This window comes from Odocoileus virginianus, unplaced genomic scaffold (assembly GCF_023699985.2).
Source record: "Odocoileus virginianus isolate 20LAN1187 ecotype Illinois unplaced genomic scaffold, Ovbor_1.2 Unplaced_Scaffold_19, whole genome shotgun sequence".
NCBI lineage: Eukaryota > Metazoa > Chordata > Mammalia > Artiodactyla > Cervidae > Odocoileus > Odocoileus virginianus.
Genome location: NW_027224281.1, coordinates 692,913 through 716,338, shown reverse-complemented (window position 1 = coordinate 716,338; position 23,426 = coordinate 692,913). Strand labels below are relative to the sequence as shown.

General features: G+C 38.8%; 2 protein-coding genes across 2 annotated transcripts; both read left to right on the top strand.

The window, feature by feature from the left end:
- The first annotated feature begins 5,166 nt into the window (after positions 1 to 5,166).
- On the top strand, positions 5,167 to 6,108 carry LOC110151977 (olfactory receptor 10D3-like). Its single transcript, XM_020915456.2, has one exon. It carries the CDS (start codon positions 5,167 to 5,169, stop codon positions 6,106 to 6,108), a length of 942 nt encoding a protein of 313 aa, XP_020771115.2.
- Positions 6,109 to 15,703: 9,595 nt separating this feature from the next.
- On the top strand, positions 15,704 to 16,636 carry LOC110134595 (olfactory receptor 10D3). The gene has a single exon (XM_020889212.2). The coding sequence runs from the start codon at positions 15,704 to 15,706 to the stop codon at positions 16,634 to 16,636; it is 933 nt and encodes a 310-aa protein (XP_020744871.2).
- The last annotated feature ends 6,790 nt before the right edge of the window (positions 16,637 to 23,426 follow it).

Below are 23,426 nucleotides of genomic sequence, written 5' to 3'. Positions count from 1 at the left end.
ATAAAAAGGAATGAAGAGCTGGTAGATGCTATGATGTAGATGAACCTTGAAAACATTATGCCAAATGAAAGAAGGCAGATGCAAAAGGCTACATAGTGTATGATTGTATTTACAGGAACTGTGCACAAAAGACAAGTCCATAACAAAAAAAGGTACATTATGGTGTCCTAGAGTGAGGGATGGGAAGAAGCAATGCCTACAAGTAGGCATGAGGGGTCTTTCTAAAGTGATAGAAATGTTCTAAAATTGGATTGTGGTATTGGTGGCAAAACTGTGAAATTACTGAACTATATACTTTAAAATTACTGAACTGTATACTTTAAAATGATGGATTTTATGATGTGTAAATTATATCTCAAGAAACTTGTTATTAAAAAATCAACAGTCTAGGTTCTTTTAAGACATTATTCCAGCCACTTTTAATCATACTAATTAGATGAAAATAATTAAAATAGTGCTAATTCTTAATATTTACAGAAAGATTTACAATTCAAAACCAAATTTGCACATATATTATCTCATGTGAAATTCATAAAACTGTAATGTGAAAGGTATTATCATCTCAGGTTTACAGACAAAGAAATTTGGTGATCCATCAGACAATTTGAGTAACTCGTTCATTCTCACACACCAGTCATTGTGTGGTCAGGATTTAAACCCAGATGTTGTGATTCAAAATCTTGCGCTTTAAGTACCACTCAGCAGTCATGAGCCCTATAATTGTTCTGAGGAAGAATCAACCATTGAGATATTAAGTGTCAGGAATGAAAACTTTAATGTAGCATTAAGTCTTTACTTTTCATAGATAATAAGTTGAATGTTTTCCAGCATATCTGGTAGCTCTTTCAGAATGGTCCTTGGCAAAAGTTTCATCATTATCAATACAGAGACCAATTGGTTATATCTCATAAAAAAAAAAAAGTATTAGATTCCTCAAACTAATTAGTGAGAAAATGATGTTATCTGTAAGCCTTATAGGGACTTATAACAGACTTCAGGGAATCTGGTCCCTTAGAGATGCCAGTTCTGTTTAAGCCTCTGATATCCACTCTTGAGGGAGGCTTTAGAGCCTAGAGAAAGGATCAATGACTCAGTGAACTCTAGATTGGAAGTCTATTTGCACAGACCCTGACCAGCTCAAGGACAGAAACACAGCAACACCACAAGCCTAAAGACCCCAGGATCAAGCCAGTTTGTAGTACTTTCTTGACAAGATGACCATAAAGGCATCCATAAGAGGCACAAGAAGAACAGAAAAGTGTAAGCCTGTATTGACTTGGACCACAACACTGTTTTCATGATGGTATAAGCCTACATGTTTATTATAACATTTAGTTTCCTTTCCTTTTCCCTGTATCTTTTCTCACTCCTCTCCAAACTTTCTGCTATGTAACTTCCTTACTCTATTTTTACCCCATTTGCTCTAAGTAGACTCTAACACATTTTCACTCTTGTCATGGAACATAAACACAAATATATTTGTTTCACCTTAGTTCTTAATCTGCTCAGTCATAGATATCATGTGTCGTTTTTCTAGTTTAGTCTAAGTAGTGATTCCTCATCATTTTGATAGCTGTGACCCCTTTTAAGAACCCAAGAATACTTATGGACACATTCCCAGAAAAATATGTGTCTGTGTGTGTATGTCTGTGTGTATCTCCCTCTCCATCCCCCCGACATGACATGCTGAAAATGATGTCAAGGGATTAAGTAGAACTGATTCAGATTAACCACAACATACCTTGGACCTAAATTCTAATCCTGAATCTAAGACACTGGGCACTTTTGTCCTCTCTTGACCTTCAGACACAAACTGAGTTTGTCTTTTTATCTCCTTCCAGATTTAGCCGTGTAGGATTTACTCTGCATTAGTCATAACATATGTCTGCTCTATGGCTCTCCGTTGTATGATGATAATAAAGATAATAATTCCTTTACAGTTAAGGAATTGTGCCATGGAATTATTCATTAGAACATTAAGATTTGGGCTCCTGGATTGTTAAATTGTTCCCTGGCCTAACTGTTCTCATGAATTTTGAGAGAAGAAATTAAAAATAACCACTTTAATATATTTACAGTGTTCTTGTCCCTGGAGAGTCATTCAAATGACTAACATTGCGTGGTGTGCCATTTCCTGGTATTCACTTCAAAACTATTATACCCAGAGTAAACACTCAGCCTGATAGTCCTTTTTCTATCCATTTTATTGTCTGACTCACCTTGTAGCCATACAACTGTATGAGGCTTCTTTTTCACCAACATGAAACCTGGACTGAGACTTTGAAAAGCTCAGAAATCATTATAGACCAACTGTAATCAGGTGACTCATGCTTAGCAAACACCTCACCAGATCTTTATTTTGGCTGGGAGAGTGTCAGAAATTACTATCTGGTAATCGTAAATAATGTGGCAAATTACTTAATCTTCTATTATGCAGTTTACTCTTCTGAGACACTTTCATTTTCAGTCATAAGTAATATGGCAAATTATTATTCTGTTTACTCTTCTGTAAATGGGGAATAATAATACAACTACTACAGATGGTTGTTAAGAGGATTAAATATGTTAATGTATATAAAGGGCCGATAATAGTGTCATCTAGCTGAGAGTGAGTATTAATTATTAGCTATTATTTATTTAATATACTGATTTTTAACAGTACATTGGAGCCAGATAATAATGTGAGGAGTGGTGAGGGGAAGGAATTCCCCTCAGGACTCATAATTCCGTAGACTTCTCAAGTGCTCCCAGGTCCTCTTTTGTGTTCTATATTTTGTACTCATCTATATTTTCATAAATGCAAGGAGCAATTTTCCATTTTTTGGTTACATCTTTAGCTCTGAACTTCTCTTTGGTTTCGGAGTCATGCATTCAACTGCACTTTGGATATCAATTGTTTGGTCCATAGGTTCCTCAAAGTCAATAGATATAGGAACAATTCTATTATTTACCTTAAAAATAGATTTTCATTCTATAATTCACTTAGTTCCATATTTCATTGAATAGCACTACAATCCACCATGTTGAATTCAGAGAATAATTTAGCATTATAAGAATGAGGGTGTTTTCAATGTCTAAACTTTTGCTAATTTTGTTTTACTGTGTGTTATAATTTCTCTTCTCTGATTTGAAAACTTTCCCCTTTCTGCTCTTGGATCAATAGAATCAATAGAACGTATTCTTTTTGTTCAAGACTTCAATGAAAATAAAATCAAAACATGTTACCTAAAAAAGCCATGGTCTAAATAAACTTTTATGATCTATTTTATCATAAAAATTTTAGATGTCTTATTATTCCCTGAGGCAATGGAGAAAAAACGTTGAAGCATGTGGGTATGATGGGTTCCTCAAAGTTAATAATCTGTTTTGCTGATTCATTTCGGACTCATCACACACGTTAGTCTTGATTTTACACTTAAAAGTTGCTTTCCCTTTGTATATTAAAAAAAGAAAACTGTTTAGGAGGTTAAATTAAGTTCATCTGATTTCATATGGTTGGTTTAGGAGCAGAAAATATCCTATTTCAGATAATTCACAAAATTTGTTATTTCTGAATATCTTTTAGAGAATACAAAAAAACCTCTCCATAATGTTGTGAAATATTCTTTATATTCAGTGATTTACTGTATCCATAGTTTTTGAAATTTTGTTGTATGTTCATTTGTGCAATGCTAATTAGAATCTTCAAATTTAGTTAAATTGAAAGAATTATAAAAGTTAATCCATATCTCTTCCCTACTTAGATCAGAAATAGGATACATAATATATCCATATATTTTAGTAAAGAAAAACTTATTGACATTTTAGGCTGTTTCTTTTACCAATATCTTCCATATGGACGAAGATGAAAATGTGGACACTACAACACCTCATGATTAAAGGAACGGCATGCTGGAAAGAATACAGTGTATTGTGCATTATTGATGACAGTTCAAATACACAAAGATACTCTGATAGGCTTGGGTGATGGGTGAATACTAAAACTGTGAAACTGAACACTTATAAACTATTTATGTATGAACCTGTGTTTTCACGAAAACAGGCATAAAAAATGGTTTCAGCACTAAATAACAGAAACCGGTGTGAAAACATCTTTTTAGCTTCACATACGAATAATTCAATTTCAGACCACAGTGTTCTCAAAGTTGCTTTGAAAGTTCATGAAATGTATTAGTGCAGTGGCAGAAATAGAATAAGGAATGCAGGGTAACAGCTCGCATTGTGTAACTGTCTGGAATGTTTAACAATAATAGACAGGAAGAGTATAGTGAAAAAAAATCACAAAGGAGGGACCCAGTGACAACTTGGCAAGGGTGTTTATGGAGAAATCTAAATTTAACAAAATGAATGACCGAGCCACATTGTCTTGTCCTCTCAGTTTAGAAAATACAATAATATTTTCTTTTATCTGCATTTCCATAGTTATTTTTCTCCTTTTCCAATTATGGTATAATGGATTTAGAATCCTTGGAATCTAATTCTGGATCTGCCATGAGTTATATAGGAGAAATTCAACAATTTATTTAATCTCTCTGAATCATAATTTCTTCATCATCTATGAAATAGAAATATTATTCCTATCTTACATATAGGACTCTGTTATTGTTCAGTCACTCAGTCGTGTTCCATTCTTTGTGACCCCATGGGCTGTAGCCCACCAGGATCCTCTGCCAGTAGGATTTCCCAGGCAAGAATACTGGAGTGGGTTGCCATTTCCTTCTCCAGGGGATCTTCCCTTATCAGTCTCTATTAAGGCTTAACTCAAAAATGGTCATAAAAATTCTCTGTAAGCTATCAACATGCCTTGTTTTTTCCTTTTCTTTTCTCTACTCTATTTTGTTTTCCTTCCCTTTCTCTTTTCTTTCCTTCATCAGTTTTCAAGGCTTCTACACTTTTTGCCACTTGCTCCTCTCTATCTGATAATAATAAAACAATGTCTGTCCAGATACCAGCCTGCCTTCAGTCCTCACCCCAGAGACGGCACCTCTTTCTGGGGTATTTGCTATTCTTGATGTCTCAGTCACAATAAGCTTTATCCTTCCATGAATAGAACCTGCGACTGTCTTTCTTTTTATGAATCTATTGGTAGCAAGCTGTGGATTTTGGTGCTGTGTGTCATTAACTTACTGTCACTTCCCCTCTTTCCAGGATAAAAATCTAACTTTTATGGAGATAAGGAATCACACTTTGGTTAAAGAATTCATCCTGTTGGGCATCCCTCGAACCCAGGGGCAGGAAGTTGTGCTGTTTGTGGTGTTCTTCATCTTCTATGTCTGCACTCTGCTAGGAAATCTGCTCATCCTGCTAGCCGTGGCATCCGATTCCCGCCTCCACACTCCTATGTATTTCTTTCTTTGTAACCTCTCTGTGCTGGATATTGGTTTCTCTTCTGTGAGCACCCCAAAGATGTTGGCCAACCTGCTGGTGAAGAGCCGGGTCATCTCCCTGGGTGGCTGCGTGTCCCAGGTCTTCTTTTACCATTTCCTAGGCTGCACAGAGTCTCTGCTCTACACGGTGATGGCGTATGACCGGTTTGCTGCCATCTGCCACCCCCTGCGTTATGCCATCATCATGAACCGTCGGGCGTGTGCCCTGCTGGTGGCTGGCACCTGGGCTCTTAGCTCTTTTCATGCCATAAGCCTCACTACACTGACCTTCCAGTTGCCATACTGCGGGTCTAATGAGATAGATTATTTCTTCTGTGACATCTTTCCTGTTGTCAGATTGGCCTGTGGTAACACACTTATCATCGAGACAGTGAGCTTCACCAACATTGGCCTCGTGCCCATGATCTGTTTCCTCCTCATTGTTTTTTCCTACCTGCGCATCATCATTGCAGTGGTAAAGATGCACTCGGCTGAGGGGCGGCGCAAGGCAGCGTCTACCTGTGTCTGCCACCTCTCTGTGGTCACTCTGTTCTTTGGGCCCTGTGCTCTTGTCTATACCCAGCCGTCTTTGAGTGAGGTGCTGGTCACTCCAGTGCAAATCTTTGCAAGTGTAATCACCCCCATGCTGAACCCCACAATCTACACTTTGAGAAACAAAGATGTCAAGGGAGCCCTGAAGAAACTGGTTGGGGGCCAGATTGTTTCAGAAGGAGGTCACTAGTCACTTGTGGGTAAAGCTGATTTTTTCCCTCCTCATTTGCATATTAAATTAGTTTTTAAAATATATCTATGATATTGTAAAGTTCTTTCTGCCATAAAGAGAGTGGGGAAGCAACTCTAACTGATCCAAACTGGTGGCATTTTCCCCATCTCAGAGACGAGGCATCAGCAAATGTTTCCTCTAAAGGTCCAGGTAGTATGTATTTTAGGCTTTGGGAACCAGAGGGTCTCTATCATAAATACAAAATTCTGCTATGGTAGCATGAAAACAGTCATAGAATGAATGGATAAACAAATGAAACAAGACAAGCCTTGATCCTGTGAAATTCTATTTACACAAATAGGCTGCAGGTAGGATATTCCCCATAAACCGTAGTTTGCTGATCTTTGTCAGAGGTTAGCTGAATTTGAAATCAGTTTTTTCAAGGCTATGTTGATAGTGGTTTAAGACCAGACTCTGACATGGGCTGAGTCCCACCAGGGCACTAGCTGAACTATTGATCAAGGATGGTCAGGGAAGGGATGTGTGTCAGGAACACAGGGAGTACACCCTGAAGAGAAATCCACAGCATCTCAGTGAGACCTGCTCACTGCCACAGGCTCATCTGAATATGACCCATGCTAAAGTTTGGCCACCTGATGCAGACAAGAGAAACTCCTGATGCTGGGAAAGATTGAGGGCAGGAGAAGGGGGTGACAGAGGATGAGATGGTTGGATAGCATCACCGACTCAATGGACATGAGTTTAAGCAAACTCCAGGAGACAGTGAGGGACAGGGAAGCCTGGTGTGCTGCAGTCCATGGGGTTGCAAAGAGCCAGACACGATTTAGTGACTGAACAACAGCAATGCCAAAAATAATGGGCTTCCCAGGTGGCTCAGTGGTAAAAAATCTACCTGCCAAGCAGGAGATGCAGTTCAATCCCTCGGTCGGGAAGATCCCCTGGAGAAGGAGGGGATCCTCTGTCCATGGGATTCTCCAGGCAAGAACACTGGAGTGGATTGCCATTTCCTTCTCCAGAGGATCTTCCCAACCCAGGGATCCGAACCCAGGTCTCCTGCATTGCAGGCAGATTCTTCACCATCTGAGCTACAGGGAAGATGCATAGAGGTCATTATTGTTGCTTATAAAAGCAATTTATGTTTACCTCAGAAGTTGCTCAGCTTCCCTCTGTTGGTATCAACCACTCCATTAGCATCCCAGCTGTAAAACCCCAAAGGTGACTGGGTGGGCACCTTGGAATGTTCTGTTGAAATCACTACCAAGTTTTGTCACAAGATAGGATTATATTATCTCAGTTTAGCAGAGTTGTCAACAGAGTGAATCTCCTCCTGAAGTCTTTAGTTTGTAGACTCCGTGCTCAATGGGAAAGGACACAATATGTGTATGGTGTGTTTGTGTTCATGTGCGTTACTATAGTTTATTCCAGTGTGACCAGGCCCTCTGAGGGAGCTGAGAAGTAAAGATAGTTCTCTAGTTGGGACCATGGACTTTGCATGTTTTATTCATGTTTATTCATGTTTTATTCCAGGTATTCTGGGAACCTACATAAGTTCTTATTTTTTTTCCCATTTATTTTTATTAGTTGGAGGCTAATTACTTTACATCATTGCAGTGGTTTTTGTCATACATTGAAATGAATTAGCCATGGATTTACATGTATTCCCCATCCCAATCCCCCCTCCCACCTCCCTCTCCACCCGATCCCTCTGGGTCTTCCCAGTGCACCAGGCCCGAGCACTTGTCTCATGCACCCAACCTGGGCTGGTGATCTGTTTCACCCTAGATAATATACATGTTTCGATGCTGTTCTCTTGAAACATCCCACCCTCGCCTTCTCCCAGAGTCCACAAGTCTGTTCTATACATCTGAGTCTCTTTTTCTGTTTTGTATATAGGGTTATCGTTACCATCTTTCTAAATTCCATATATATGTGTTAGTATACTGTAATGGTCTTTATCTTTCTGGCTTACTTCGCTCTGTATAATGGGCTCCAGTTTCATCCATCTCATTAGAACTGATTCAAATGAATTCTTTTTAATGGCTGAGTAATATTCCATGGTGTATATGTACCACAGCTTCCTCATCCATTCGTCTGCTGATGGGCATCTAGGTTGCTTCCATGTCCTGGCTATGATAAACAGTGCTGCGATGAACATTGGGGTGCACGTGTCTCTTTCAGATCTGGTTTCCTCGGTGTGTATGCCCAGAAGTGGGATTGCTGGGTCATATGGCAGTTCTATTTCCAGCTTTTTAAGAAATCTCCACACTGTTTTCCATAGTGGCTGTACTAATTTGCATTCCCACCACATAAGTTCTTATTTAACTAACTGAGCAAACTGTGTTATTAGGTGATACAGGCAACTTGAGCTGGCCTCAGCCTAACCAGATAGAAAGAAATAGATAAAGCCTTCTTTCTAGTGATATTGGGCTAAGTTCTTTTTTCCCATTTCTACATAAAAACAGATCCAACAAAATCCATGGTGCCAAGCCCCCAGAATATTTAAAGTGGCTAGTATATTGGAGGGAGCTTCCCTTGTAGCTCAGTTGGTAAAGAATCTGCCTGCAATGCAGGAGACCCGGATTCGATTCCTGGGTCAGGAAGATCTCCTGGAGAAGGAAATGGCAACCCACTCCAGTATTCTTGCCTGGAGAATCCCATGGACAGAGAAGCCTGGCAGGCTACAGTCCATGGGGTCGCAAGAGTCAAACACAACTTAGCAACTAAACTACTACTACTACTGTAGTATACTGGAGCGACTTCCCTGGTGAACCAGTGGTTAAGACTGTGCTTCTGATGCAGGGGACATGGGTTTGATCCTTGGTTGGGGAACTAAGATACCACATGTTGTGCAGAGTGGTCAAAAAATAAATTAACAAGGGCTTAGTATACTGGAGCTCCTCTTTTGCCATTCCTAATTCTCTGGAAGAATATAAAGTACACGTTTCTTCCAAAGGACAGAATCCAAGTGTTATAGACACACTGACAAGATCACACCAACTTCTGATTTTGACCTTTTCTAGAAAGATTGTCATTAACCATGGTTCTTGTGGCATGGGTAGAAGTCTGTGTGTCTATTATTCTTAAATTAATATTATTTTTCCTTACGGATCCATTTGTGTATTCTTACTTTCTATTTTTGTAATTATTCAGCAGAGGTTTGGAAAAGGATTGAAAGTGTTAGTTGCTCAGTTGTATCCAACTCTTTGTGATCCCATGGACTGTAACCCACCAGGCTCCTTTGTCCATGGAATTCTCCAGGCAAGAATACTGGAGTGGGTTACCATTTCCTTCTCTAAGGGATCTTCCCGACCTAAAGATTGAACCCAAGTCTCCTGTATTGCAGGTAGATTCTTTTTTTTTTTTTCCATTTATTTTTATTAGTTGGAGGCTAATTACTTTACATCATTACAGTAGTTTTTGTCATACATTGAAATGAATTAGCCATGGATTTACATGTATTCCCTATCCCAGTCCCCCCTCCCACCTCCCTCTCCACCTGATCCCTCTGGGTCTTTCCAGTGCACCAGGCCCGAGCACTTGTCTCATGTACCCAACCTGGGCAGGTAGATTCTTTACTGTCTGAGTCACCAAGAAAAGAACTATCCGTCTGAAATCTTGGTGTCTAGTCTAGGAAGTAAGAGAACCAAAAGAATGACTCAAGAAAAGTTGTCTACATATGGAAATATAATACTGAGAGGAACTTGGGACAATTGGCAGTTGTCAGGCTTTATCCTCACATCTGTTCTCAAGTCCATTGAATTTTTTATTCGTAGAGGTTTATTTATTTTTTTTAATCTACTACTTTCATCTCCTGAGAGAGACCATTGCCTTGCATCTCCTAGAACACACTATTTCAAATGAACTAATAGTGGAGAAACCTTAATAGTACTTCTAATTCTTCCTAATATCATTCTATGATGTCACATTTTATAAATATTAAAATTCCTTCTTAATACAGTTGCTTATTTTCCCGTTAACAACACTCTGTTCATCGCACCTTGTTTACCTCTAGTGCACATGCCATAGGTAGTATTGAGTAAAGGATGTCATCCAACAAGTCCTAGCATATGAAACTGAAATGTGTCAATGTGCCTTACTGTATCAAAACTCAGAGCATCCAAGGTTAATCACAGGAAGGAAAATCTTCAGTCCTTTTACAAAACAGTCTCAAATTTGTCCTGTGTCTCACTTTCTCCTTGTTGGCTCTTGCCCTTTGATTAATCAGAGGTATGCATGTTGCAGGTTGACAATCTGAACCTCGTTCAGGAAACACATTTTTTTCTCTGATTAAAAAAAATGATGTTATTAAAAGGATAGCAATAGAAACAAGGGATATGAAAACTGAGAACAAGTAAATGTAAAAAACAGATTGAGTTGTGAAAGCAGATATCACTGTCTCAGCAATGACTTCTTCATGAAAGTGCCTTCTCTTGGGGAAAGGAAAACACCGGTTTAAGATGCAAAAGTGTGCTAGCAAAGAGATGTGGCCTGAAAAGACAAACCTCCAGGAAATGAAGTACTAAAAATAAGATAGGAGCTGTCACTGTTTAGCTAGAGAATGTGTATGGGGGAGATAGAATGAATTTCCAGACATGGAGAGCAACTTGACTCCAACACAAATAAATACAAAACATGGAGGAAAGAAGCCATCTATTCATTCAGTAGACGTTTGTTGAGCAGTCTTATGTCTAAGGCACAATCTAAATGCTTTTATACCTGAAATACTGTCAAGTCTAAATTCACTAGGGGGCTATCGACAAACCAGATGCAGAAATGTCAGAAAGCCCAAAGAGCAAGTTACATGAGAAACGGTTGTTGGAAATTAGACTGTTTAGACAAAGAGAAAGCAGATATAACCAAGGATCTCAAATTTATAGTGGGATGCTGAATGAAAAAAGGGTTAGATTCTATTGGTAATGTGCAAAGAGTAAAACAAAGAACATTTGCTAGAAAACTCAAGGAGGTAGGCTTTAAATGGAGGAGATAATTACTACAGAATGGTCTGCTTGGAAAGAGTGTCATTCTTGGCCCAGAAGCACTGGAGTGCATTCTAGCTGTGACAGAGGATATTCTAAATTATTCAGCAGCCTTTTCAAACTGGGGGTTTCAAAACCCACAGAGATTTCCTGGGAATGATCCCTGCACTTCATATCAGTAAGGAGAACAATGGTGTGCTTTTTTCCAATATGTTTTTTTAAACTAAAATGAGCTAATGAAATATTTTAATGCATTTTTCCCTAAATAAAAGCTTTGAAAGCCTCTGTGTGTGGTTTGAATAAACAAGAACAGCATTTGAGGCTATGAGATTATATGCTCACAATTTGGTCACTGATTTGTTGATGTGTATGCTTAGTTGCTCAGTTGTGTCCAGCTCTCTGCAACCCCATGGACTGTGACCCACCAGGTTCCTCTGTCCATGGAATTCTCCAGGCAAGAATACTGGAGTGGGTTGCCATTTATTCCTCTAGGGGATCTTCCTCCCAGGGATTAAATTGGAGTCTCCTGTGTCTCCTGAATTGCCCGCAGATTCTTTACTTTCTGAGCCTTGGCAAAGCCTGATTTGTTGATATTGTGCAAAAATAACAATTGATTACCCATTGCATCTTTAAATTGTTTGTCTTAATTGTTTATATGTAATTATATTCACATTGGACTAATGGTTAAAAGAGGAGGCATGATGAAAAATGATACTGAGATTCAAACTAATACGGAGGGTAAATGTGTGTGTGTGTGCTGTCGCTGTTTTTTCTGACTCTGTGCAATCCTATGGATGATAGCCTGCTAGGCTCCTCTGTCTATGGGGTTTTTCCAGGAATATTGGAATGGATTGCCGTTTACAGAAGATAGATGGATTGACATAAATAACACATTTGGCTCATGTTGAACTTCAGAAATTGTACTCATCTCCTCAAATTTTGGTCCCTGCCTGGTTTAAAATCATCTTTAAGATATATAGCAACAATTACAACAAAGGTTGTGTTTCTTTTCCTGAGGATATAGACTTTGCACCTGGTTTTTAAAATAAATGATAAGTGTTTATAAATAAAAGACTGAATCTTTCACTTTTTAACATTATTTTTTAAAAAATTTAAAGCATGAAGTGTTAAAATTTAAGCAGTGGGTTTTAAAAACTGTTTTTGTCCATGTATATGTCCTAACACTCAATGACATTTTAGTCTGTACTTTCTGTACATATTTGGTCAACTAGCCAAACATAACATAATAAGACATGAAAAAAATTATGTGGTAATAAGTTATTTGTTGTTTTCCATAATCAATTCAAGATAAATTAATAGGGCACATTCTTTAGTGGTTAGAAATATATACATATATATGTTTTATATATTATTTACTATAGTACTTAAAATTAATAACATTTTTCATTTATTACAGTTTTAAAAATTGTTTTTCTTGTGTAATATCTCGTGTATTAAAATACAAAATTTAAAGAATATTAGTAAATTCATGGGAGCTTTTCAGCCAGTACAGTATATAGAATATAATCTAGAAGTTCCCTTTGTGTAATTTTGTCATCCTCATCCTCTCAGCAGTTGTTAGACAGCTGAATTTTTGTTAAGAAAATACCTTCTTTTTATTTATGGATTTGCCACTATGAGTGCATATAAACAATATATATTTTTTTCTTCTGGTTTTGAAATTTGTTGAAAAAGACTAACGTGATTGCCCTTATTCCCATCAAACTTACTTTTGAGATTGATCAATCTTAACCCATATGGTGTTTTATTCAGTAATAATCTTTGCAGCAGTATATCTATTTTCTTAGTATTTTAAGAAAGTAAAAATTTAGCATCACTCATCTTTTCGCTTTTTGTTTTATTTCATTAATTTACGCTTTTATTTATTTATTTTAGTTCTTTGAAAATTAGATGGCTCTCTGCCACATAAAAGATCAGCAGTTCTCACATTTCAGACATTTGTGTTGAAGAGTCAAATTTCTTGACTTCCTTTAAGTAAGAGAAGTTCCAGACTCAGCAAACATGTTTTGTGCTTAGTTGCACATAGTTGTGTAAGTTATTAATAAATATTTGCTGATCAATACATTAATAGAATTTTGGGAAAGTCATGTGGAGAACAGTTTCTCATTCAGGGAAGTCAACTTTGTAAATTGAGAATTCTGCTTTTAGGAGAATCTGATATTATAAATTATGTTTCCAAACCAAAGTATCATAGAAAAGTGTATGGGCTAAAGAGAAACTGAGATAAAGTATATGAAATTGGATATTTCATATTGGTTGCTATTTCTTATTCTAAAAGTATACCCTGAAACTGGGGAAATGGTTTCTACATATGTCTTAATGTTGAGCTGTACCTCTTAGCTTTTCTCTAACTTCCCCAGGTTATGAACAGAAGTGGAAAATATAGATATGGCTCTATCATGTTCACATCACAGTAATGTCACAGAGGAGTTACCATCACTCACTTTTAATTACTCCCTTTGCTCAACAACCCCTGCAAAATAGGACTCATTCAGGAATGGGGTTCCCCAAGGGCTTCAAGCACATTTAAATTTCCACTATGAGAAAACAATGTTGCTATTAGTGTTTTGGAAGAGATCTTTACAGAAGGCAGAGGGACTTTCAGCTTTCTGTCACTTAATCTGAGTTTATTTCACTAAGGAGAAAGAACTTTCCAAATCATGAGAGGAGATCCCTGATCCTGGCTTGTGGTATGATATCAGAAGCAAATTTGGGTGACAGATCCTAGAGATACAAATAATACAGGGATGAAATTTTCTCCTTGCTAGTCATGTAAGTGCCACCCTCATCTCTCTCTCTTTTTAAGTCCTCTTTTCTTCCTCAGGTCTCCAGTGGAAAGGAGAATTTGGAGTCCCTGGTTTACAAATGGTCTCAAAGTCCAGGAAACGAACAGAAACTTGTGGCTAAGAATAGAACACTACTTGCTTGGTTTGTCATTCACCTCATGATATTGGCTCACCAACTCCAAATCTCCTTTCTTTACAACCAGGGTTTTGATCTTGAAAATAATTAAAAGATTGGACACTTAAATAAGCCTATCCCTGGACACCTTCAGTCCATTTCTCTCCTGTGTGACTCTCCTGATAAGACATCCAGGTCTCTCTCTCTCTCTCTTTTTTTGGAGACTTCAGATTATGTGGGCTTCTCAGGTGGCTCAACAGTAAAGAATCCGCCTGCAATGCAGGAGCCACAGGAGATGCAGGTTCGATCCCCAGGTCAGGAAGATCCCCTGGAGGAGGGCACAGTAACCCACTCCAGTATTCTTGCTGGAGAATCTTATGGACAGAGGAGCCTGGTGGGCTACAGCTCATGGGGTCACAAAGAGTCGTACAAGACTGAAGCGAAACATGCACTCACATACAGATTATGTAGCTCTTGCCTTGGGTCATCTTTTACAGCACAAAGCAAAGCTTCTTCTTGGGTTCAGATGCCATATAGGTAACAGAGAAAGTTCAAATGTTCAGAGGATGGTGCAAAAGAGAAACAGGTGTATGATCAAGCTTCTTTACATGGTTGTTTAGGAAGACTAATATCTGATAGTGTCATGTATGTCCTTGTACAAGACAAAACAACTGAATAATTTCCTTTCCAGTTATTCGTGGAGGTGTTTCATCATCTCATTCATCAGATCTTTATTAAGAACCTACTCTATGCCAGTCACTGTTTTCTGCACCAAGGGTATAGCAGTACATGTCAAAAAGTATGAACTCTTCTAGACTTTATATTTAAATGTGTGTGTGTGTGTGGGGGGAGTGGTGTTTCATGGAGAGACAAGATGGGTTTATATTGTTTACTAAAGAGAACTGGGAGCATTTTTAGAGCCTGGTGACATCAAAAGATAAAACATAAACAACACAGAGGTGAAGACAAAATTTGACAAGGTCAGTAATGCCACAGTCCATCACAAGTGCACGCAGTGGAAACACTCATGTCAGGGAAAAAAAAAAGATTTAAATACCCAGCTCTGCCATGTATAGTAACCTCAAATTAGGCAAGTTGTTTACTCTTCCTAATGTTGAGAAATTTCCTTTTCTGTACATTTATCTCAAAGGGTTACTGGGAGGATTAATGAACTGAGATCATGTTGAGTAAACATTTCAAACTGTTATGAGGTTCAACCCTAGCTCTCACCAGAAAACAGATAAAATATAATTTTGTCAGCAGTAGTGGCTCACAAATATAGTGATTCTCAAGTTTCACATCTAGAGACATTAAAGAGCCTTTATCTGGTTTTGAGGCTTCTGGTAATGCTCCACTCTGAGGGAGCATATGTTTGTATGGCCATCACCCTTCCCTTTAAAAGCCTTGTTTCAACATTAAAAGTACTGTTTTAATTAAGGATATTTTCATCTAGAATCAGTATGATAAAAATATTTGGTATAAAAACTATGAAGTTTTGCTATGGTAGCTGCATTCCAGGTTAAATGCTCTGTAATTTGGCTTAGACATAGAAATTCCTTAACTTTGAATCAAAATGCTGTAATTTCACTCACATATTTCATTTCTCCAGTACATTCAGTCTGCTGACATCAAACCAGGACATTCTTCCACATCCTCTGCTTCCGTTTCCTTCCATAGGACTGACATTCACGGAGATGAGGAACTGCTCTGAGGTGACTGAGTTCATCCTGTTGGGAATCCCGCACACGGAAGGGCTGGAGACTATACTCTTTGTCCTGTTCTTGCCCTTCTATGCCTGCACCCTGCTGGGAAACATGTCCATCCTTGTGACCGTTCTTTCTTCTAATCGCCTTCACACACCCATGTATTTTTTCCTGGGGAACTTGTCTGTGTTTGATATGAGTTTCTCCTCTGTGACCTGTCCTAAAATGCTGCTCTACCTCATGGGACTGAGCCCACTCATTTCCTACAAGGACTGTGTGTCCCAGCTCTTCTTCTTCCATTTCCTTGGCAGCATTGAGTGTTTCTTGTACACCGTGATGGCCTATGACCGCTTCACCGCCATCTGTCACCCTCTGCGGTACGCGGTCATCATGAACCCTAGAGTCTGCGTGGCCTTGGCTGTGGGCACGTGGCTGTTAGGATGTGTCCATTCCAGCATCCTGACTTTGCTTACCTTCACCCTGCCATACTGTGGTCCCAATGAAGTGGCTCACTTCTTTTGTGATATTCCAGCACTCTTACCCTTGGCCTGTGCTGATACATCCTTGGCCCAAAGGGTGAGCTTCACTAATGTTGGCCTATTATCTCTAGTCTGCTTTCTCCTAATCCTTGTGTCTTATACTCGAATCACCATCTCCATCTTGCAGATTCCATCAACTGAGGGCCGTCGCCGGGCTTTCTCCACATGCAGTGCCCACCTCATCGCCATCCTCTGTGCCTATGGACCCATCATTACTGTCTACCTGCAGCCCACACCTAACCCCATGCTAGGAACTGTGGTGCAAATTCTGATGAATCTGGTGGGACCAATGTTGAACCCTTTAATCTATACCTTGAGGAATAAAGAAGTAAAAACAGCTCTGAAAAAAGTATTGTACAGGAAAAACCATGTTCCTGAGATTTAAAAAGAATGACTGGAAGGGTTGATGATGTGGAACTCTTTCTGCCCCAGTATGCAAAATTTTTCTCTGGAATTCTTAATGTGACTTTTCAGCCCATGCTGAGTGGTGTGGATGGGTATGTCAAAATACGTCATCATTTTATCTGTTTTATTTTCTTGTATTACCTAAGCCCCTCCTCATAGCTTCAGAATAGCATGTTGTTGTTCAGTCACTAAGTCATGCCTGACTCTTTGACCCCATGGACTGTAACCCACCCGGCTCCTCTGTCCATGGGATTCTCCAGGCAAGAAAACTGGAGTGGGTTGCCATTTCCTTCTCTAGAGGATCTTCCCAACCCAGGGATCGAACCCATGTCCCCTGCATTAGCAGGTAGATTATTTACCACTGAGTACCAGAGAAACCCTCAAAATAGTATATTTTTGTTATTTTGATTTTCTTTTGTGAAGAATTTCTTGCCACTAAAAGGAAGGAAGGTTGCCTTTGCCATGGTACTTTTCCTACCTTTCCTACTTTACTTCCTGATAAACTTTTTGTGAGATAGGACAGTGAAAAATGAACTCCCCAGGTCGGTAGGTGCCCAGTATGCTACTGGAGATCAGTGGAGAAAGAACTCCAGAAAGAATGAAGAGATGGAGCCAAAGTAAAAACAACACCCAGTTGTGGATGTGACTGGTGATAGAAGCAAAGTCCAATGCTGTAAAGAGCAATATTGCATAGGAACCTGGAATGTTAGGTCATGAATCAAGGCAAATTGGAAGTGGTCAAACAGGAGATGGCAAGAGTGAACATCAACATTTTAGGAATCAGCAAACTAAAATGGACTGGAATGGGTGAATTTAACTCAGATGACTGTTATATCTACTACTGTGGGCAAGAATCCTTTAGAAGAAATGAAGCAGCCATCATAGTCAACAAAAGAGTCCAAAATGCAATCTCAAAAATGACAGAATGATCTCTGTTTGTTTCCAAGGCAAACCATTCAATATCACAGTAATCCAAGTCTATACCCTGACCAATAGATGCTGAAGAAGCTGAAGTTGAATGGTTTTATGAAGACCTAAAAGACCTTTTAGAACTAACATGAAAAAATCTGTCCATTTCATTCCAGGGCTGGAATGAAAAGTAGGAAGTTAAGAGATACCTGGAATAACAGGCAAATTTGGCCTTGGAGTACAAAATGAAGCAGGGCAAAGGCTAACAGAGTTTTGCCAAGAGAATGCACTGGTCATAGCAAACACCCTCTTCCAACAACACAAGAGAAGACTCTACACATGGACATCACCAGATGGTCAATACTGAAATCAGACTGATTATATTCTTTGCAGCCAAAGATGAAGAAGCTCTATAGAGCCAGCAAAAACAAGACTGGGAGCTGATTGTGGCTCAGATCATGAATTCCTTATTGCCAAATTCAGACTTAAACTGAAGAAAGTAGGGAAAACCACTAGACCATTCAGGTATGACCTAAATAAAATCCCTTATGATTATACAGTGGAAGTGAGAAATAGATTCAAGGGATTAGATCTGATAGAGTGCCTGAAGAACTGTGGATGGAGGTTTGTGACATTGTACAGGAGGCAGTGATCAAGACCATCCCCAAGAAAAAGAAATGCAAAAAGGCAAAATGGTTGTCTGAGGAGGCCTTACAAACAGCTATGAAAAGAAGAGAAGTGAAAGGCAAAGGAGAAAAGGAAAGATATACCCATTTGAATGCAGAGTTCCAAAGAATAGCAAGGAGAGATAAGAAATCTTCCTCAGTGATCAATGCAAAGAAATAGAGGAAAAGAATAGAATAGGAAATACTAGAGATCTCTTCAAGAAAATTAGCGATACCAAGGAAAATTTTCATGCAAATTTGGGCACAATAAAGGACAGAAATGGTATGGACCTTACAGAAGCAGAAGATATTAAGAAGAGGTGACAATAATACACAGAAGAACTGTACAAAAAAGATCTTCATGACCCAGATATTCATGATGGTGTGATCACTCACCTAGAGACAGACATCCTGGAATGGGAAGTCCAGTGCACCTTAGGAAGCATCACTATGAACAAAGCTAGTGGAGGTGATGGAATTCCAGTTGAGCTATTTCAAATCCTAAAAGATGATGCTGTGAAAGTGTTGCACTTAATATGCCAGCAAATTTGGAAAACTCAGCAGTGGCCACAGGACTGGAAAAGGTCAGTTTTCATTCCAATCCCAAAGAAAGGAAATGCCAAAGAATGCTCAAACTACCACACAATTGCACTCATCTCACATGCTAGCAAAGTAATGCTCAAAATTCTCCAAGCCAGGCTTCAACAGTATGTGAACTGTGAACTTCCAGATGTTCAAGCTGGATTTAGAAAAGGCAGAGGAACTAGAGATCAAATTGCCAACATCTGTTGAATCATTGAAAAAGCAAGAAAGTTCCAGAAAAACATCTACTTCTGCTTTATTGACTATGCCAAAGCCTTTGACTATGTGAATCATAACAAACTGTGGAAAATTCTGAAAGAGATGGGAATACCAGACCACCTGACCTGCCTCCTGAGAAATCTGTATGCAGGTCAAGAAGCAACAGTTAGTAGTGGACATAGAACAACATTCTGGTACCAAATTGGGAGAGGAGTACATCAAGGCTATATATTGTCACTCTGCTTATTGAACTTATACACAGAGCACATCATGAGAAATGCTGGGCTGGACAAAGCACAAGTTGGAATCAAGATTTCCAGAAGAAATATCAATAATTTCAGATATGCAGATGACACCACCCTTATGGCAAAAAGTGAAGAAGAACTAAAGAGCCTCTTGATGAAAGTGAAACAGGAGAGTGAAAATGTTGGCTTAAAAGTCAACATTCAGAAAACTAAGATCATGGCATCTGGTCCTATCACTTCATAGCAAATAGATGAGGGAAACAGTGGAAACAGTGATAGACTTTATTTTTTTGGGCTCCAAAATCACTGCAGATGGTGACTGTAGCCATAAAATTAAAAGATGCTTGTTCCTTGGAAGAAAAGTTATGACCAACCTACAACTGCTTATTAAAAAGCAGAGATCATTTTGCCAACAAAGGTCCATCTAGTCAAAGCTATGGTTTTTCCAGTGGTCATGTATGGATGTGAGAGTTGGACTACAAAGAAAGCTGAGTGCCAAAGAATTGATGCTTTTGAACTGTGGTGTTGGAGAAGACTCTTGAGAGTCCCTTGGACTGCAAGGAGATCCAACCAGTCCATCCCAAAGTAGATTAATCCTGAATATTCATTGGAAGGACTGATGTTGAAGCTGAAACTCCAATACTTTGGCCACCTGATGCAAAGAGCTGACTCATTTGAAAAGACCCTGATGCTGGGAAAGATTGAAGGTGGGAGGAGAAGGGGATGACAGAGGATGAGATGGTTGGATGGCATCACTGACTCAATGGACATGAGTTTGAGTAAACTCCAGGAGTTGGTGATGGACAGGGAGGCCTGGTGTGCTGCAGTCCATGGAGTCACAAAGAGTCAGACACATCGGAGTGACTGTACTGAACTGAAACTCTGTGTGAGACCAAGGTTATGAAGTGAGGGAATAAATAGAAGACTGAATTACTGAATAAGAACTTGATAGGATCTTCTCCTTTTTATTATTAACAGACTGAATGCCAGGGGCAAAATAAGGTTTTTATTTTTCTTCTTTTAGTGCATAAGAAGGGAATAAGAGTTTGCCAGCAAGGATGTTCTCTTCTTCATCCCATGATTTTCCTCATGCCTGAGCATTCTCAGGCAACTAAAATTAGCTCAGTTGTGAAAGGAAAGTGAAAAGCTTTATGACTAGCCTCCTAGATTAGATGTATATCTTTCACTACCTGCCGATAGTGTGATTATTAATGTGATGCCATGTTGGGCTGTACTGTGTTGCTTCAGTCATGTCAACTCTTTGTGACCTTATGGACTGTAGCCCACCAGGCTCCTCTGTCCATGGGATTCTCTGGGCAAGAATACTGGAGTGGGTTGCCATTTCCTCCTCTAGAGGATCTCCCCGACCCAGGGATCAGAACCCATATCTCTATGTCTCCTACAATGGCAGGCTAGTTCTTTACCACTAGCACTACCTGGGAAGCCTATTAATGTGATAAAACAGTCATTTTATCAGGTCATATTATTAGACTGAGCCAGTGGTTTTCCAAGAATGATTCCAAGAGTCCTGAGACTCTAGTGAATTTATTCTAAGGTTTTGTATTAAGTATAATGAAAACTTCCCTTTCTTCTACTTTATATATTGTATTTCTGAGCAAATTCCATTGGGAAAAGTTTGAAAGCCTCTGGAATATAGAACATCCATGGTGCCTTCCAGAACTAAGCACCATGATGTACATAATTTTTTTCTATCCATAATTTTAAAGGTGTAATTATCTTTTTTCCAGCAGTCAAATGTTGACCTTCTGTCTTCAACCTTTACTTGAACTTGTTGTACTAGTTAAAGTCCCAGGGTTCACTTAATTACCTGCCAGACAATTCTTCTTTTCCTATATATTATTATATACTTGGTCTCATGTAACCTCTTTACTATTTGATCTATATCCGTGATATCCACTTTGGTCCACAAATGACTACACATAAGTTTTCGGAAGGCACTGATTAGATCTGAAATGTTATAGAGGGGAAGGGTGGGTTTCACGGAATCTATCATACTCAATGCCTGGATTACACATAATTTTATCTTAACCATTTGTACCTCTCGCTTAAGCACCATACTATTAAAATTCCAATTAGAATATCTCCTGATTCAGTCTAATAGAAAATAAGTTCAGCTTCATAAAATGCCCTCGTGAGAATTCCTAGAAGTGACTCTTAGTGGGAAAGTCTCCTCCCCAAATTTTTCTGAAACCTTAGAAATATCATGCACATATATTCTTTAACTCAAGATGAGATTACAGTCTAATGAGCTTATATATTGAAAATTTAAGTAAAAAATGCATCTAGTACACCTAACCTACCAAAAATCATAATTTAGCCTAGTCTATTTTAAACATGCTCAGAAAACTTACAATAGCCTACACTTCGGCAAAATCATCTAATATAAAACTTATTTTTTACTAGAGCTGAATAGGTCATGTAACTTACAGAATACTGTACTGAAGGTGAGAAATAGAATGGTTGTCTGTGTGCGGAATGGTCGTGGGTGTATCAGTTGTTTATCTTCATGATCATATGGTTGATGGGAGCTTGGGCTCACAGCTGCTGTCTAGCATCATGAGAGAGTATCCTACCACACATAGTGAATCCAAGGAAAGATCAAAATTCAAAATTAGAAATAAGGTTTGTACTGAATGCATATGGCTTTTGCATCACCAGAAAGTTAAAAAAAAAAAAAAGTCAAACACTTGTAATTTGGGGACTATCTGTATATAATTGCTTTCAATAGTCTCTTCACCCATTTGTGTGTCACATTCCTGTGTTCGGTTCAGTAGTATGAAGATCATTATTTATAGAGCCCTTACTCTTTGTCAGATATTATGCAAAATGCTATACAAAATGATCTCATTTATTCCTTACAATGATCTTGTGACAGTTGTATTATTATCTCAATTGTATTAATGAATTTCTAAGGCTTAATGAAAAATAAATTTCTTGCTCAAGATCACATAGCTAGAATATAATAGGACTAGGTTATGAAGCTGAGGCTTTTCCCTCTTAATGAGAAAATCTTTACCAAATACTTAGGGATCTTTCCTGTAGAGAATAGGTAAGGCACTAAATAGGATTGCTTGTCTTTATCTATGCAAACCCAAGAAGATAAAGAACCCTAGATAAGGACTTTTTTTTCAACCCTTAGGAAGGAAACGGTAAGCCAAGCAGTCAGTTGTGTGTTTATCTCACTCTGGCCCTATAGTGAGATATGAAGGGGCACACCAGTTAGGATCCAACACAGCAATAGAAAAGCAAGGAGGGCCACCCAGCAATAAGAAGTGTTACATCTTTCTCTATGTCTTTTTCCAGAATAAAAGGAGGGCAGGAGCTATAAATGAAGGCACTGGAAACTTCGATCATATCTAATCTGAGGAAACTTGCAAAGAGGAGAGACCAAGGATGTAAAAAAACAAAGCTCTGTCCCCAGGCAAACATCGACTCCGTGCTGCCTCTGTCGGCTGCGGTCTCCATCCCTTTCGTGAGGAAGTTCCCTGGACCATGAAAGGGATGGATGCTACTTTCCCAGTGTTGAATCCTCACCTGATCTGGACCACAACCTTTATTCTAGAAGCTCACAGCCTCCTTCTCAGCCACACTATTATTTGCATTGAGCCTGGTGAATTCACCTTCTTCTGAATCTCAGAAACATCCCAAAGGCTCTGTTAGTGGGGAGGGGATATCCTACAAAAAAAATCCAGGAGCACTTTGGTGGTTTCCAACTTCACTCAAGGGCCTAGAGAAATGATAGCAATGGGACTGCACTTTTCCTGCTTCACTAATACATATTTTTTGTAATATTTTAAGACAAAATGAAAAATTGAAGACAAAATACTGAAACAGAGCAGGGGCCTATGGTCCCACCCCCATGTCCTCTGCTTGCCTTTTGCCTGTAGAAAAACTTTAATAGAAGAATAAATTTAATCAGGGAAGTGAGAAATGCAGAAGCAAGGGAAAACAAACAAGACCAAATAGTTTAGTCATTAAGCAGAGTCAAAGATGTTTAGTTTCCCTTCAAGGGCTATAGATAATATTCTGATCTATATCTTATAAGCTGTTTTTTAGATACTGAAAAAAGATGAAAATGAAATTCATCCTATTTCTGTAAAAGCATACAATCTAGGAAGACAGAAACATA